The sequence below is a fragment of the Cryptomeria japonica genome, chromosome 10 (genome assembly GCF_030272615.1).
Source record: "Cryptomeria japonica chromosome 10, Sugi_1.0, whole genome shotgun sequence".
Taxonomy (NCBI): Eukaryota; Viridiplantae; Streptophyta; class Pinopsida; order Cupressales; family Cupressaceae; genus Cryptomeria; species Cryptomeria japonica.
Window position 1 is genome coordinate 460,744,079 of NC_081414.1, and position 19,316 is coordinate 460,763,394.

Below are 19,316 nucleotides of genomic sequence, written 5' to 3' on the forward strand. Positions count from 1 at the left end.
TACAAATAAACATAGGATATAGAATATACATCATTCTATTTTTATTATTGGATAATAATTAAAGAAAACTAATTTGGTCTAGTATTTTTTAATTACAATTCAAGTTTTAAAATTATAAAGCTTTTTGGTCCAAGTCCTTATACAAGTTTGTGTCAATGATGTAAATTGCAAAAAAACTGTATAGTTGGAACTTTCATACTACAAAATGAGATTTATGAAATTGTTATCTGTTGCAGACAAGTAAATTTAAAGGCTGCTCTCTCAAATCTAAAAGATAGACATCAGCCCCACATCAATTGATAAGTCATGCTATTAATCATTTATTCCCACACTGAAATAAATATCTAATTTATCAATAAAATAAAGCCATATGCTCAAGCCATTAACATGTAACATATACTCGTATTGATGTTTCTTATAAAAATGGCTACAGACTGTCTTTGAATGTGCTTCAGAAAGCAGCTTACCTGCTTGCTTACCAAGCGTGAGAGTATTTCCATTATAAAATCCACCTATATTACAAGAAACAAAATTCTTAATCTATGTATGATCTTAGACAACATTCTACATGAAATTAGAACTGTCACATTCTAAGAAGTACCATCATTGACTTGTCATGTGATCCATCACATCATAAACAAAATTACTATAAGACAATCCAAGTTCCTTTCCGTTCACTACTGCAAGCATGAAGTATTTTAATTACCAGTGAAGGAAAAGCACCAATTGCTTGAATAACTGTGCGCATAAATAACAGAGGAATCGGTGTCTGCTCCACCTGCACAGATAGCAATACTAGTCACAATTTGATTTCTACATTTGCCATAGTTCAACAATCAACCTTTTATTATTTTAACAAAAGTTATTAAGTAAAACATACCAATTGGTTCAACACTTTTGCTAAAACTTGTTGGGTGAATACATCACGCTGCTCAAAGCAAGCACTACATGCATCGGTCACCTATAAGCAAGGGCACTTAATTACTCTTGCTTTACATCACATGATTTTTTGTTTAAAGAGAACTTGTTCAGAAGTGGTTAATCTACATGCCTTTTTTAAAGGAATACCATCTCTTTCTGGATCTATCCCATGTATTGCAATCAAAACCTCTGCTGGTGTTAAAGCAGGTCCTGTATGGGCAGAACCCTGAGACAAAAATAAAAATGGTTCATTTCAAGAATTAAGGTTACAAAGAGATAGACAAAATGTTTAAGCCTAATAAATAGTTAAAAATAAATCAATGTATTGTAAATAAGAACATAAACTTGAAGACAAGAACTTCAAGAGATGCCACAAGACAACCTGAACCATACTAAAATGTAGATGACATCAACAATCATCAACAGTCCTTTATTCCATACATATAGGGAATTATCAAAAGAGTTGCAAAATCTTAAAACCAAGGGCTATCAAGTCCATTTTTTATATTCTAAAACAATTCCAAAAAGTTGTTACAACAGATGAAAGTGCAGTTCTTCTATAGTCAATTTTGATAGGGCCTCTGAAGAAATCCAGAGTAGGATGAAGCCAGAGGGTGCATTCAGAAATCACAACAGTGAAGAGATACTAATCAACTGTGAAGCTTTATGTTCTACATCCAACATCTTAGCAGAGGCTAGGGCTTAACGGAGGGCTATAAAATTTGCCAATGAGAAAGGTTGAACTAATGCAGCTCACACCTTGTCATAAAATCGGAATTAAAAGGGGCAAATTTAACAACAATACTTCCCGCACATCTGACAGGAGAGGGGTCACAGCAAAGGGCAAAAAACATACCCGCTCTGTATGCTGAAAAATATCAGAAGTCAAGGGATATGCCCTATCTTAGAAAATGCTCAAAAACAACCACAATGAATCGAGTACCAGACCTAGTTAATTGTTCTTTAGATCTTCTTTTCAAATGATATGGAATGAGAAGCAAGAGAGAACAAAAAAACAGACAAATAAATTTTGAACTAAATCTCCACAAAAATTTCAATGTTTTCCAAAGTAGCCAAGAACAAACTAGTGCTGAAGACAGAGCAGTGACAAATACAAATGTTTTATAACATTTAACAGTACTCTGTATACAACAATTTTGCCAATTAGATGCTTCTCTAAATTCCTATAAATTTATATATAATACACAAACACTGACATGACAATGAAACAGATAGCAAGAAAATTTTAATTGGTTCAGAAGTCTTAATATCAGATAGGTGATAAGTACCTGTAGAATCCGTGCAAGTGCAGCCTGAAACTTTTCAGGTGGAAGGCTAACAAGCTGAGGAAAAATAGGTAAGACCTGGAAGGGGAACAAAACAATAATATAATTCATACTTTGAAGCATTAAAACAACGAAAGGCAAATTAAATTAGAACAGATTAAAAATCCACACTAAAATCTATTGCATTGAACTTATAGATCATTATCTGTGGCTGGGAAAAATAGCCAGGTATATACATTAACATAACAATAGAAAAAAGGCAAATATTCCTAAACGGTGCACACATTTAAAAATGTAAGCTAACCATTGTTTTCATAACTTGCACGATCAAAAACATGGAAAATGCTGACTACAATATGAAAAACAGAATCAGACAATCCTGTTAGGAATGCACTATCTTCTTCAGTGCTTTACTCGTTAGGTTCAATTCTAGTGTTAATTTTTTTACTTTTTGTTGCTAGAATCATTTTGGTATTCCATATTCAGTTGTAACTTGCTGTATTCTCACTAAATAATCCAAAAAAAATTCCAATGCCTAAACTAAAGTTGAGTTGTCATAAATAAAGCATAGAGCCCACAACAATGTAATGTTTCAGTGCTTTACTCATTAGGTTCAATTCTAGTGTTAATTATTTTACTTTTTGTTGCTAGAATCATTTTGGTATTCCATATTCAGTTGTAACTTGCTGTATTTTCACTAAATAATCCCAAAAAAATTTCAATGCCTAAACTAAAGTTGAGTTGTCATAAATAAAGCATAGAGCCCACAATAATGTAATGTACCTAGGCATATGATATATCATACAATGATGCAAATGAGGTTATGGAGTAGCCAATTTGTGGCACACATTACACGCAGTGTTCCACGGGCGTTGGGGACGGTGGGGCGGGGGGACGAGGGGGACGCGTTTCCGGGACAAGGGGACCAAGGGCCTAAATTTGGGGACAGCGGGGGGACGGCGGGGGGGTGGCGGGGTGGTGGTGCTCATATATATACATATAGTACTTGAAAAACTAGTTTTGAAAAGATGTATAACAGTATAACAGTATAAGAATTAGATTTCAAATTAAACTATAGGAAATACCAAGATTACTTAGATTAGTGATACGTAACTAATTGCTAAAAGTAAATAAAATTTGACAAATGAAATTGTCAAATTGGAGATTTCTCATTTCTATCATATGAATATCGAAAAAGGAAAACCAAAAATATGAATATCTGATGCCATTGCAAAGTCTATAATAATAAAGATGATTACATGATTCATCATTACAATGAGTAGCCAAATACAAATACGTGTAGCAATAGCATTACAAAAGAGACGAGTCAAATACAAAATGACAAAACTGAAAAGTGAAAACTCAAACTGTAGCTAATGGAGGCCTCTAATCATCTGCGAACTCCTCCTCACTGGAACTGCTGGACTCTTGAGGATCAAGGTCCCTCAAGCTCACACCAACTAGCCCTGCATCTGAAGTGGTAGGATCATCCTCATCAATCTGTGAAGGCTCCTCTGGCTCTACATCCCATCGTGCCGCTGGACTCTCCTTGTACATAAGTGTCTTGCGGTCAATGAGACGCAAAGCACTGTGTACAGCCACAAGCTTCTCTGCTCTCTTAGAGGTAAGTCTGTTCCTCTTAAGAGAGTGGATGAAGCTATATGTAGACCAGTTCCTCTCAGCAGCTGAAGAACTGGAAACCTGGGATAGCAGACGGATGGCTAGAGTGGTGGTCAAAGATTTCGAGCCATGACAAGTCCACAACAAAAGTGGGTCCTCCTGTGCCATAGTGTCTATATCCATCTTTGCCGCATCTGAATAACCTCTAAGAGTGGCAAATCTTCCCCACTCAGTGCGCATTGTGTCGGCATCTCTGGAATCAAACATCTTCTCTATGCACCTAAAGAAACCCGCCTTCACCTCATCATCCTCAATCGGTGTCATTCTACCCGGTCTAGCCTTGTACCACTTAGGATTCAAGGCAAAGGCAGCCATATGCAAAGGAGTGTTCAACTTGTCCCATCTACTCTGAATGATAGGCCGGATTTGCTCATTGTAGAATGCTAGAGAGGGGTCCTTCACTCGCACAGCAGCCCTCATCTGGTCAAGCATAGAGTCAATGCACTCATACACCTCTCCAAGGTTAGGTGCATCCCCATCCCCATATCTGATCACCTGGAATACTGGAGAAATGATGGAGACAATGTATTTCGCATCAGTCCAAAACACATCACTCTTCACTATCTCCTTCACCCTTCTCCCCTGCTCTGTCTTGGCCTCAGCCCACCTATTCCACTCATTAGTCATAACCATGAGTTGCAATGCCTCTTGCAACTCAATCATTCTCTCCAAGAGAATGAAATAGGATGCATATCTAGTCTCAACTGGTTTCAAGAACTCCTTTGCGAAGGTCCTGAAGAGTGCATGTGAAGTGTGGTGGTTGCAGATAAACATCTGCACATCTCTCGCATCGGTGACCACTCCTCTAATCCAGTCAATCTTCCCCATGTCCTTGAGTGCATTGTTCATGGCATGCACACAACACGGGGTCCACCAAATGTGTCTATAGGCTGCCTCAACAAGTCTCCCTGCTGCTCTACACACATAGGCTGCATCTCTCACTACTTGGACCACATTTTGTGGCCCAACCTCCTCAATAGCCTCCCTGAGGACCTGAAACTGGAAATCAGCATCTTTACGATGCCCTGTACAATCAACTGCTCTAAGGAAGTATGGGCCCTCTGCACATGTGACCATGACGTTGATGAGTGGACGATGGCTAATGTTCGTCCACCCATCCATAACTATGCTGCACCCCGATGCCGCCCAACATGCCTTCATCTTCTCCATCAAAATATTGATCTTGGAATAGCTTTTATCCAAGATCGAGGTCCTCATTTTCGTCTCCCCTGGTGGCACATAAGATGGTCCTCCCTTGGCCACCATATCCATCATCTTCCTATAATAAGGAGACCGTGTAACATGAAATGGAATGCCATTGGCAAAGAAGAAATTGCCAATGGATTCATCTATCTCATCTCTCATCTGCACATTAAACATATCAGCAATGGGGTTGCTCTGTGGTGTATGCAACCTACCTTTCCCAACCCTGGCAGCAGTAGAAGTGGAAGTAGATGGAGATCCAAACATCATTCCTCCCGCCTGTGAAGCATGAGAAGTATGTGGCACTGGCACATTCTGGCTGTCGTGAAGTGATGCCCTAGCAGACAAAGTAGTAGGCATTGAAATATTTGTGTCATCTGGAACCCCCCAAAGCCTGTTAAACTCAATTTTGTACTGTATATTTTTGGGTTCCTCCAAAAACTTACAATGTTTCACGCCTTTTCCTCTCCAAAACAGAAAGTGTCCATTCACCCTGCTAATGCTACCGAACCATTCTCTGTCACAAATATTGCACTTCCACTTCCTTGTTCCCCCACTTGAATGTGATGCAGTGCCTTGTACTGATATTTGTGAAGCAAACTGTTTTAGAGGAGACTTAGGATCAAAATGACCCCTAGCATATGGTGCCAACAACTCTGAAGGGCAACCTGTACTAGCTGGTGCACTTGCCATAGAACTAGATTGGGCTCGAGGATCAGCCCCATGGTCACCCCCCTCATTTTCAGGTTCATATTCTGAATCATTCTCACTATGAGAATGGATTTCCATGTTATCTTCACTCGTGCCTTGGGAGCTCATTGTGAAATTTTCAAATTGACACTGCATTTCACAAAATAAAAATAAAATCAGCCTTGTTTAACAATATATTTTTAAATTTTTTTCCTATTCATCTCAAAATGAGATTTGATGTTGAATCTTGAGGGATCATTTTGCCCTCAAGATTCAACATCAAATCTCATTTTGAGTCTTGAGATGAATAGGGAAAAAAAAAACCAAAAATGACATAGAACAATGAAAATCAGAAAGTAAAACAAAAAAAAAACAAGAAGAAGTTGAAAAACCCTACCTTGTGCTTGAAAAATCTCTCCAAAATGTAGAAGAATCTTCTTCTTCCTCTTCTTCTTGCTTCTTCTAGCTCCTATCACGCTTGCATTCACTTTTCTCACCCCTTCAATCAATCTTCTTCAAGTATTTCCTCCTCTTCAAGTTGCTGGAAAAAAAATCAGTTTTCCAAAATGAGAGTGAAATCCAAAATAAACATGCTTTTGTGTTGTTTTGGGGGGTAGGGTGGGGCCCACGTCCAATTAGGGTTACCCCTTAACCCCCCCCAAAAAGCACATGTTATAAAAAAACTTTAAAAAAATAAAAAACTGTCTTTTTTTCGCGTGGGAACGCGGGAGATGCCTGGGCGTCTCCCCGTCCCTCGAGAGACGCCTGGACGTCTCTTGAGGGACGGGGAGACGCCCAGGCGTCTCCCGCGGAGACGCCCAGAAGTCTCCACGTCTCCCTGGGAGACGCGGGGACGTCTCCACGTCCCGGCGGCATTTGGGTGGCGGTGGCGGGACGGCGGGGGACGTCGCGTCCCCATCCCCCTGTCCCCGAGACATCTCTGATGGGGGGACGCGCCCAAAAAGGGGGGGGACGCGTCCCCGTGGTTCACTGATTACACGTGATAGTTATCTAGGATCAAAGGGGTAGCTAGTTTATTGACTTATAACTACTGTATTGTTGTTATAATATATATGCATGCTTAAGAATTTCACTTAGCCACAGGTAGGCTTATTAGATAAGAGGTTAAAAATACAGTCTGATTTCTTAAAAAGAAACATATTGAACATGGTTATTATGAAAATTGGGCTCTCATAGCAGATACTTTGGATATCCTTGTTTAGAGAACATAAATTAGAATATTGATTTACAAATTAAACTTTGGTAAGGAGAAACAAACTGACATTGCACAGTATTATATGGCATGAGAAACCAATAAGATTAAGGATGCAGTTGTGTGTATGAGTTATAATACCGAAAATATAAATAAGGGCATAAGGAAGAACCCAAAGAAGAGCACGAGAAAGACTTTAAAGAAGAACATGATACAACATAGGGTCTTATCAAGCAAACTCAACACACTTTAGCCAATTGGAAGCCAAAGGAACATGATTCAGATTTAACTGACATTCTTGTTGATATAATTATAGGTCTTGGTTTTTATATTTTTTTTGTTTATTAAGTCAACTTATAATTATTTATGTAGCAATTATGAGTCTATATTGCTTTAAAAGCAAGGTAGCAGGGTGACACATCTTGACCCCTTGGATGTCCCTGCTTACAGGGGACATCCCACCACAGTCTCCTACCAACTCCCGAAGATTCCAAAAAAAACAAAACAAAAACCTAATATTACATTACTTCAAAGCATTGCTCTGCCCAATCAGACCACCTAGCTAAGAATTTAGATATTAGTAAATGCTTGGGGTGGAAATGAATCTGAAGCAATGAAGCAATTATCATTTTCCTTTCCAAATTGAAATATGAATATGGATCTGCTCTTTTTTTTGAAGAATTTGGTGTTTGTGCACTCTTTCTTGACATGCATTGAATATTTTCAGCTTACAATGTCATGCCCCCGAAGAAACATAATCCTTATTCTAATCAACAAGAAAATTTGTCTAATTTATAAGACATCACAAATTTTTACAAGGCAGCGATCATCTGGAACAAAGGGTGGCAGGTTGACTAATACAGAAATTTAAATAAATATACAATGCAAGCCTTGAATAACAGCCAAACCTGGGCCGACTAATATTAGGAATAGAAATAATAATAAAAATGGTTACTAGAAAAGGGCTGACTAAGCCCAAGAGAATAAATAATTAATGGCAAATTATAAATATTGTGCAATGGCAGACTACGCTAAGGAATTAAGTAATATTCAAAAAATAGATTCTTCAGGGCTGACTGAATACTGTTTAGGGCTGTGATCAGTTGGAAGAGACATCTCCTTTCAAAAAGGACCCTTGGTAGAGTCACACCCCTACATGTCCCTTACCGGATATAAGAGGAGAGTCTCCCATTGGAGAAGAGGCATCAAATAGGAGAAAGGAAAAAAAGGAAGGAGAGTAGATCGATTAAGCAGCAGCACCTACAAGAGCAGATAGACCCCTAGCTTATATATAAGCAATCAGATCAGTAAGTCATTGTTTATTGCAGGCTGTAGCATTACTATTCAATTGTGGTATGCATAAATGTGTGTGTTATATATGCTTGATGTATGGGCTATAATATATATGTAATGATATATTCAATGAATAATCCTTAATAAATTGATATAGGCAATTATGTTAAATGACTAGATTTCAATTATGTCTGTCAATTTGCTGCAACCAACCATGAGGAGGTTAGGAAAGGAGTAAAAGGAGGGAGAAACTGTTATGAGGTCCTCTTCTAGGCACACCACCTCATGTGGTGACTAATAATCCCATGAGGCCAAGGAGGTGCAAGGAGTGTCCCACCCTTTGTTGACTCGTTGGTCAGCACCTCCTTGGGGACTCATGACATGGCTTAACTGCCTCCCGTGGGTTGGGTTAAATCTAGCGTTTGTATCAAGCATCGATAGTTTAATCTTTTGGCGCAACGGCAAACAATTCCAACAATTGGTATCAGAGCCTTGGGTTACAGGTTCAAGTCTCCGTTCACTGGGTGTTGAAGGCTCAGTCGGTGCTAAGGGGGAGATTGTTGACTCGATAGTCAACACTTGCTTGGGGACTCATGACATGGCTTAATTGCCTATCGTAGCTCGAGTTAAATCTGGCGTTGTATTGGGCGTTGATAGTTCGAGCTTTTGGTGCAACGGCAAACAATTCCAACACCCTTGGGATTTGGAGGGAAGGATGCTCTAGACACCCTATTGTGACTTCCCCACCAACCTCAACAAGGGTTGATTATTGCAATGAATTCAAAGGGATCTCAATCATAGACAGCAAATAAGGTGGCACAAGTAGGGAGAGCAGATACAAGTGTCCTCACTAGGTACACCACCTCATGAAGGATGGATGACATAAGGCCACATGAGGCCAAGAGGGATAGTATAACCGCTCTTGGGCCTAGGGTAGAGAGTCGATTTGGGCACCCTATCATGTCTCCTTATCTGAGCCATTATGGTTGAACCCCAAATAACAAATTATAAATATTATATGATTAAGATGGTTGTGAATATATGTGCTCTAAACCTAGTAGTAATAATTAATATTATGTATTGTATTTTTTTCAATAATTAATGATTGTAGGATCTCAACCAAGATCTATCTTGTTCAGCAATTTAAGTTGGTAAATGATATCCCTAACTCCATTCCATTTCTTGTTTTACTTGGAATTGTGATTTTAGGGCAAAAACTAGGGCATTTACAAAAAGGGACATTACATACAATGATAGCCACATGCAAGCATTTTGTCTTTCTAATGTACCTAACCACTAAGTATATAATGGAGATAGTGATGATAACAATTCCAATACCTATAGTGGGATAGTAAATGTAAAGACAAGCAATAGGTAAGAAGAATAGCTTCAGTGTTGGACTATCACAAGGAGATTAACTGTGATCATATTGCGATAACTATAGCTATAGGTTTCCTTCTATGCAATATCCTTTGGCATTCATGATGGTTTAGTTGAAGGTCGCATTGAACTGATCATGCAATCTAGATTGCAAACTCAATTTGAATCCGTTGCCTTCATTGGATTTCTTTTGAACATCGGGCATTGTTTTAGCCTATCACCTCTATTTACAAAGGACAAGAGCTCCACTCAAACACTTTTAAAACAAAGGGAGACTTAATTAATGATTAATCAAGTAGAGTTACTTTACGTGTATAGATATAAGTTTTAATGTAAAAAAAAGGTATCTCCAAGTACCCACGTCTCCTATTTTTCAAAAATAGATGTGATAGTGCAGGTACTAGTGTCTCGTATCAGGGCTAGTATTGGTCTGCTGGCAACCTTGTTTTAAAGTAATAAAAAATTCCACCAATAATTTAGAAAATTGTGCAAAATATATGCATGTGTTTTTTTATGAATGTTGTATCCAACCATATCCCATATTATATCTGAATCTATGTCCATGCAACTTTGTTTCAATGAAGGGGAGTGCTCCTGCAGGCCATATTTACTCAAAAAAGAAGAAAAAATAGTTTATCCAACAATGCAACATCTAGTCATGTCAAGGTACATCACATAAAGGTTCATGGAAATGTTCAATGCAAACTTACAATAATAAAGGAATCACGTCCCTAAATTTTTGTATTTTTTGCATTAGCAAGAATCTATGGCATATTAATCAAATCAATTGGCAAAGATATTTAGATATGAATTTGTTTTATGTGAATAAGATATATGCAACAACAATCTATATCAATATCTAGAAACTTAATCCATCATAAATATCAATAAGCAACAATGTGAACTGTTGCATATCTGCTAAATATAAGCCCTTATAAGGACATCAAGGTGTTACACTTGAGGGAGTATGGGTAGGAGGAAAAGAAAAGTTAATTTTAGTGTCCCACAAGCATGCATCCCCACAAATAACCTCGCGTTTTTGAGACAGAGACATGGGAACTCAGGGTAAACGTCCCCTTGCCACACTGCCACCACCTTCACAACATCAAATACATCCTCAAGATACTAGGCACACTCTAACGCCCCCAAGATGTCTAAGGGATTCGTAGGAGTCTCTCGAAAGTCACAGGGGTGCCCAGGACACTCCCTCAACAATATCACCAAAAACGCAATTTCAAACCCAAGACCAAAACCTAATAACCTGTGGGTCCCACCTAAACCCCACAAGCCCTTATAACACTCTCAAATCCTCTTTTCAACTTACAAAAACAAATCAACAAGAAGCTGATAGTGTGAGTGTGAGAATGAGAGTTGCAAGTACAAGGTGAAAAAGTGAAAGTGAAGTGCATGAGAGATGATGAGAAGCAAGAAGAGTGAGAATGTAGAGTCAAGCAGTTCTAGTGATGAGTTTGGGGATGATTAGATGCCTCACTTTGATCCATTTTGTTATATTGACTATTTGTAATCATCATTGTACTCATTGCAATAATCATTATGAAATCCTGAATATAATATACATTTCAAATTCGGCATTTTCGTTGTGTAATGTTAAATTGTTAATGTTCATTTCAAAGTTAAGTAGTTTCTAAGTTTTACTGGTTTGCCAAAGTTTCATTTGTAAGTCTTATACATCTTTTCTATGACAATGTTTTAAGTACAATATACATTCCAATGCCACTGTGCGGCCATCCCTCAACTTAGGCCATTGGTCTCCCCATCCCTGAAACCCATCCCCACATCCCCTTGCCAAGAAACTCCATGGAACTAATGTTATTTTAGAATCTTTGGTTCAACTACTTTTATCTTTGAAAACAATTATGGTTGTTGGCCGGTGTATCAATCTAAAGCATAAAGGCCCATTACTCTGTCTACCAATTAGATGGCCACTAGTGTGGGGTGTTGTGCATGAAAAAGAAAGTAATTTTCAGTTAGTTTAAATTCTATTTCATCAATCACAAATAATAATAACAGAGCACAAAGCAAAAAAAATGATATAATAATAAGCAAGAAGTAAAGGTGCCAGCAAGCTTTAAATTCCAACCAGCAGATTTCTTTAATGGGCACTATTCTGCCATATAAGGAGAAAATGAAAGCAGGCTCTCTCTATGTGCATTAAGTGGAAAACCAAACAGAAATAGAAAAAGAAATTGAATTCTAGAGATGACCAAAATCAGTCGATGGCAGAGAAGTGTAATACCATCAAAATAACTTAAGGTGGAAAAAGAAGCTGCAAACATTAACTAGACTAGAATCATACCAATGAAAGATCATTGCTAACAAGGGACCTGATTAAACCTTAGAATGTTAAAAAGATAATGCAAACTTAAAATCTGCTGTCGTATCAAGTTGTTGAGCAATTTGATTGAAGAGTTTAAAACTGATTTAAAGGAGAATTATAATCGTGTAGTTCATTAGAGTTGTACTGGTCAGAAAGAATATTTATTTTTAAGTGTAGGAATATTATTTCTAACATCTCTACTCTCTCAGTAGTCTGATTATTTGATTGTGAGTCCTAAAAGTAAACGTGTATTATTAATTTTTACTTTGTATACCCTCTTTTTATTCTTGTGACTCCTTCCATATGTCTCCACCTTTGTGTACATGTCATAGACGGCCATAACCACAGTTTGCAGACTCAGACTCTGAGAGTACTCAGCAAGCCAAAAAAACTCGACTCAGCAAAAACTTGTAAAACAATTGGCAAAAACCAGGGTTTATTGGAGGGGAGAATGTGCAGGATTTCAAACTTTTATAGAAAAAATCCTTGTGAAATATGCATTTCAATCCGTGTTTTGACCTGCCTCGACCCGTTTTAACCCTCATTTTAACCTGCCCCAATGTGTTTTAACCCAGGCACATTTTAATTCCATGTTGTGATTTTCTTACTCGAGAATTGTGTGGAACCAGATGAGTTTTCATTGTAAATCCAACAATTTTCCCTCTGGAACTTGTCTGCAGAGATTCACAAGTTAAACTTGAGAGTACTCGCCCAGCTAAAAAATATGTCAGTACTTGGAAACTCGACGAGAACTCGTGGGGTAATCTATCCATGGTCGTAACTATTATGACTTGTCATTGCATATGATAGTTTATCAAAGGAATAATCTAATTTTACATATTTTTCTTCTCTTTCAAAACACCATCATAATGTCTCATTCCATTTTCCTACATGACATCTATTTGATCAATAAGATTTTTCTTGGAATCAGGAATTCAAATTCGTGTCCGATTGTCACTACCTACATTCTTTTGAACCTACAACATCAAGCACCTCCCTAGCTTGTGTCCAACAGCTACCATAGTGAATTTTTAATGCTTGGTGTCCTTTGAGTGCAATACTTTACAACACTTGCTACAACATGTACTCTTCAATTTTTGACAGTATTTTCATTTTGGTTCTTTACACTAAAAAGGGATCATGTTCTGAGTCATTAATATAATGGAGCCTATCATCATCATCATCATTTCATAAATTAAATATTATGAGATCCTAAGAATTACCCATGTTGTTTGTTTGGGTTTGTGTTCAAGTTTTAAGTTTAGTGGTTCACCATAATTTCCACAAAAACAAGTACAGAACTGAGAACAGAACTAATAATTGATAATTTGATATCAACTGTCAAATCGTACAGGTTAAAGATAAATGAAAATGATTTATACTGGTACAACTATAATTGCATGTGGAAAATCAATACAAATCAATAGCATCATTATTGCTCTTTATTAAGACATTGTCCTCAGTCAGTTTGTTAAGACCACAAGCAGCCCCACTGCCACTACAACTAGCTCCACTATGCAAGATCTATGTAGTAATCTCGTGACCCCATCCTCAAATGTCTAAGGAAAGGTTTGCAACAGAAGCATCCAAGTTGGGACTCACACACTACATCCAATGCTTCATCACTTCTCCTTATACTTGGCTTTCTTGTGGGAAAAGAGGCACGGGATGGTATGAACATACACCAACCCCTTTGTCGTTTTTGCTGCAAACAATTGTTCTAAATTAAGAGGATAAAGGAGTATGCACCCCATTCCCACTCAGCTAAAGATGAACTTGCACCTTGCTTAGATTTGAGAAAAATTCAATAGAACATTTAATATTATATTTAAAAAGAAAAGTTTAGAATTGAATATGCATTCTTGTGATAGAAATTTTCATGGCAACAGGGTGCAAGTAAATAGACCCTTGGCAATGGGGTAACACTATGTACGAGTGTCCTACTTGTCTTGAAGAGCACTAAGGTTGTGTGTCATTAAAAATTAACACTTCTTAACTCATCCACAATTATATCCTTTGCATTTGGCTCAAGGAAACATCTAGTGAATGCCACTTTATACTGTTCACTAACTTCAATGTCTCTGTATGGTGGCACCCTCCCAGACAAAAATTGTCTTTATCTGCTATAACAGTAGGAGGTCAAAGAAAATGCTAGCAAATGTAACAGGTTAATCATATTGTTTCACTGTTCAACTATGCTTTTTTGCATTTGTTTGGAAAATGTTTCTGAGGGGTCTTTTCCTTAATTGAATTAATTAAACCCCTTTTTTTTTCATCCACTTAATATCTCTCACACTGTCGCAAGCCATATGAAGATAATCATGTGTAAGGTAAATCAAAACCCAGCAACCTAATATGGTTTTAAAAATTATAACAAATTAAAAAATTAGATGATGCAAGAAGCAGAACAAAAAATGTAATTATAATCTAAACTCAAGTAAACTAAAAAGTATAATATTGAAAATTAATAAACAGAGAAAAGTACATGAAAATGGCTTCTAACATAGCAAAATCACTAACAAACACTTGAAGCTCATAAGCCTCGGTGTTGAGTTGACTTATTCACTTGATCTATGCGCCAAGCTTCCACATCAAGCTAAATGAGTGAACAACTGATAATGTCCAAAATATGTGCTTGTATCTTGCCTCAACCAACAACCTTGTAGCTCAGTATTTTTTATTGTTGTTTATTATGACTGTGAAAACATTTTATGTCCCCACTACCGTAATGGACTATACGAGTATCTTAGCAATGAAGTTTGTATCCTTGACATCCCCTCATAATCAATTGCTTGCAAAAAAATTGACCCTTTTGGACACATTACAATAAGAAAAAGGAAGGACCTACTTTTGCAATTTTTTCCATCCTCACTTCAATATATTGACTGCAATATTCCTTTCCTTGGCCAATAAGGTGATCCATTTCATTATATAGTGAGGACCTATATACATTGCGGATGCATCATTTATTACCCTCACCATTTCCCACTAGTAGCGATGATCTAACAAGACTGAAAGGAAGTTAGGAATCCCATTGGCATATACAATCCACAATGTGCTCATCTACATTGTCCGATTCATTTTTTATTGGCTCTGCATCTTTAGTTATTTGCGAGAAAGAAAGGGGCTATCATCTTCTTCAAAAGATAGTGTTACAACAAATGGACGTGTAGCAACGACTGTCGTAGTGGTAGAGGATGACCTGATATATGGTTTCTAGAATCCTTTCTTGGCCAACAGATGAGATTTTGATCTACTTTCTAATAGGGAATATTTGTTTTCTCTTGCTATTTGATTTAAGAAAGAATTTGTCCTTTTGGCAGCCCATTTTTGCTCAACTCACCACAATCTCAAATTCCTTGGTCAGCAATTGCACATAAGTGGACTTTCACTTAGTTATAAGAACTCATCTCATTTTGGCACACATTATAATGCCTATGGTAACTCCCACCAGCAGAAAGCCACACAATCATTGTCATGTTGCCAAAGTGGTGAAAATTGATCAAACTTGAAAGTTGTATCCAACCTTTGGCACTCTAAGCTAGAACTCCCATCCATTCTAGACTACAGTTGTATCTACACATTTAACAAAATAAACAAATACAGAAAAAAATCAAAAAATCAATTAAAAACCCTAATTTACTATTTCTTGCATAGTTAGCAAGAAACTATATTACTAGAAAATAGATCATCTCCCCATCCCCGTCCCACAATTTCTAAAAATTTTATTTATATATAGTAAAATCCTTGTTCATTTACTTATGTTCCTGTTGTGACATTTTCACACATCGCCCCAATGCAAATGGGGCCCCCACTTTTTTCTGCTTTCTGGGATAGTTGTAGGGTCTTTAGCTATTAGCCTTTCACTCGGAAGAGGTATAGTATCTTAGGTGGCCAGGAGATAATCAAGTCAAGTCTCTCTTTAGGATGAAGAGAAGTCAGACAGATTTCAAGGCTTAGGAAATGAATGATTTCATGATGATCATTCCATTTGATCATCTTTTATTTGCTTAATTAGAGATGAAGTGCTAAATTTAGCTAAAGCAAATTGTTTTAGAGAGAGTAAATGCTTGGAAGAAGGATGGGCTAAAGTCAAAGTAATCATGAAGAGGCTTAGGGGTAGGTGCTTAAGTGAGCAAAATTGTCATCTTGAAGTCATTTCCTTTGCCCCCTTCAAGCTGCAATCTTCCTTAGATGCACTCCCTTAGACCTCATCGAAGCCCGATCAAGGAAAGAGACCTTGAAATTTGATTAAGGAGGAGCATGTTGTGTGTTTTGCATTTGATTTGGAGGATAACGAACTCAAGCTTAATGCCTTTGAGGCATTTCCTTTGCCCCCCACGATCAGCGAACTTCCTTTGGGGTCCTTAATCAGCGAACTTTCACATTTCCCTTCCTTGATGATGATCACAACCACGCTAGAACACTTCTAAGAGATTATCAAAAGAGTTGATCTATGGCAAGCAAAGGGAGAGAATGGAATGGGAAGTCAATCAACAAGTGATTAATCGTTGTCAATGCTCCTTAAAGCATTGACCTTAGCATTTCCTTTGAGGTCCCAAAGAAGCGAACTTCCTTTGATGGTCTAGAAGCACGATCCACCACCTCAACACTTCCTTTGCCCATGCAAAGAAGTGAACTTCCTTTGCTCTTCTGAAGCTGCGACCTCCCACAAACAACTTCCTTTGCCCTCTCTTAGGTGTGAACTTTGCCATGCCACTTCCTTCACCCTCTCCAAGGCACGACCTTTCATCTTAGCACTTCCAATGCCCATCCAAAGGCACAAACCTCATCATACATGACTTAGAGAAGGAAGACATGAATGTTTTTGCTCCCATCTATGACAAGGGACCCACATGACAAGGAGACGTTTTAATTCAAATTTGAATTGATGAAAGCAAGTCAGCCTTCATCCTTTAAAAACGAAATTGCAAAATATTAAATGAGAAGCAAGTCAGCCTTGATATGAAGAAGCGCACCCCCTCAAATGATTATAAGGGCAATGTTGATCATTGCATTTGATCAACATACATTGATAGTGCGAATTAGCTCTTGTGGGCTGCAATTTTGATCAATTTGGATGGTGACAGTGATTCCATTCAAGCACTAAGGCAAGCTTATCAGCATTCAGCGAACTTGCATCTAAGGCTAGCAAACAAAGCAAGTTGATCACCATTGATAACCACAACGATTCTATTCAAGCATAAGGTGAAGTATTCATTGATGATTGAACATTGTTTGTGTCTGCAAAAATAGCAAACTCGATCAGTGATGCACACAAAGCAGTGATCTTTATCAGGTGATCAAGCAAAGCAGAGCAAACTTGCGTCTTCTTCAAGTCATCGCAATTTTCATCAGCATAAGATTCAACAAATTTTCCTCCAAGATAGCGAACTTACCAGCAAGGACAATGATTTGATCAAACAGGACAAGCAAGGGTTCAGCGGATTCACAAATCAGAACAGCAGACCCTTATTAATTCACACAAAATAAGGATAATTTTGCAGAATTAAATGCAGATCTGAGACTACCAGTGACATAGATATTCATTTGCAGGTCTGAAGTGAGTTTGTGATCATTTTTATTAAGAATCCGACATAGGATTTGATGATAGTGCAACTACAGGTTAAGGTTTCGGAGGATTTTCAGTCATAAAAGCCTCTTTCACATCATGTTTCCAGGCCTGAACTTTCATTTCTAGGGTAGCAAGGGTTTGAATTGTGGCAGTTGTGAAAGAGGATTGATGGATTTTCATTCATTTTCATGTGTGTTTGATACTGTTCTGTCTGTTTTGCATATGAGAGAGGACTTAAAGCACGGTTCGATGCAAGAGGCTTGAGGCAACACTGCCCTATAGCAAAGTTATCACAATGTCAACAAGGCAAGGAACATCACATTTACATGCAAGCAGGCAAATCAAAGCATAAAGAACGAGCAAGCGGCAAGGGCAACAAAAGGATAGGGTCATCAAACACAAAGCATTACAATGCAAGTCTCAAGGGGAGCACAAGAAAACTCCAGGCTTAGAATGAAGGGTTTCCATTGCATGAAGAGGACAATATTATACAAGGAGGATCAAGCACTCCAGGAAAAAAATTTGAAAAATCTTGGATTTCCTCCGGAAATCCAATGATCATTGCGAGTATAGCAAGATGGAATCTCCAGGACAGAAGTGATCAAGATAGGAGATAGTTTCAAAAGAGTTAATCAAAGTTAGAAGATGACACAATTTGGGAAGATCTCCCACCATCACCCCATTCTTCACTACAAGAGCTTGGATAATGTTGAGTATCAAGAGATATGCCTCATTCATTTATAACTTGTGATGAGTTACAATGACCTAGCTAAGGTGGCGCTCAGTCATCACTTATCCAATATATGGTGTCTAGATTCATTGCACTTAGCTCAGTCAAAGAGGCGGATAAATACCACATGTGGGCACAAACTCCAATGTACCTACCCTCACCATCTATTGGTCAATTATTCAATGGAGGACATGTGTCCTATAAGATGTAATTGTATCATTGGTCAAGCATTAAATGCTTTGTAATGGGTGTAACAAACCCTAATTAGGGTTTATATCTTGTAATATTGGGCATTGATTGTGAATCAATTTGAGACAATCATTGTAATGAGAGCACTATATAAGGCTCCACTGAATACTTAGTAGTTAGGAACCCAATAGAAGGTAACATGCAAATAGTTAGAGTAGAGTAGGAAGAGAAGGCAAAGATTATTGCCAAGATCTTGTTGCAAAAGACAAATTGTTTTTTATTGAAATTATGGTGAATTTCGTATGTTGATTCAACATGTTGCATGGTCTTCACATTTGTTTTAATGTTGGTTAATTGAATGAAATATCTTGTGGATGATTGATGGTGAAATTTGCAAAACAATACTACTAGCAGTTTGCTGATTGTAAAGTTGCCTTGCATGGTCAACTGGAATCCTTATTCATGCTTAACTTCAATTGCTATTCACACATTGATATGCATAGCCTTGATGGTGTCCATGTTGTTGGTGATAATTTGAACATCATCTATTTACCTTAGAAGATTGCACAAGCTTTGTGGAGTTGTTCATTGATGTCAAAACAAAGTCTAGTAGAGTCTCACCAAGTCATTCACTACCTCTTACATTCCTAGGAGTAGAGTAGTCTTCCTAAACCCTTATCCTTTCGTCCTTTTTTCAATTCAAGTTAGTTTAGGAGAGAAAGCATCACAAGATTGCAATATTGGATGATCAAGTTCCAATGGCATTCAAGCATTCAAGATTCAGCATAAGTCCACCTTGTTACTCCAGCAATATCACA

General features: G+C 37.7%; 1 protein-coding gene across 2 annotated transcripts in view; it reads right to left on the minus strand.

The window, feature by feature from the left end:
* Nucleotides 1–19,316, minus strand: part of LOC131067516 (uncharacterized) — a 195,141-nt gene that overhangs the window by 33,185 nt on the left and 142,640 nt on the right. For both annotated transcript variants that reach the window (XM_058002548.2, XM_058002547.2), the window contains exons 20-24: nt 2,211–2,285; nt 1,052–1,147; nt 881–961; nt 707–778; nt 468–512 (exon numbers count right to left, since the gene is read on the minus strand). In XM_058002548.2, coding sequence (XP_057858531.2) covers nt 468–512; nt 707–778; nt 881–961; nt 1,052–1,147; nt 2,211–2,285 — 369 coding nt within the window. The remainder of the gene's footprint in view (nt 1–467; nt 513–706; nt 779–880; nt 962–1,051; nt 1,148–2,210; nt 2,286–19,316) is intronic.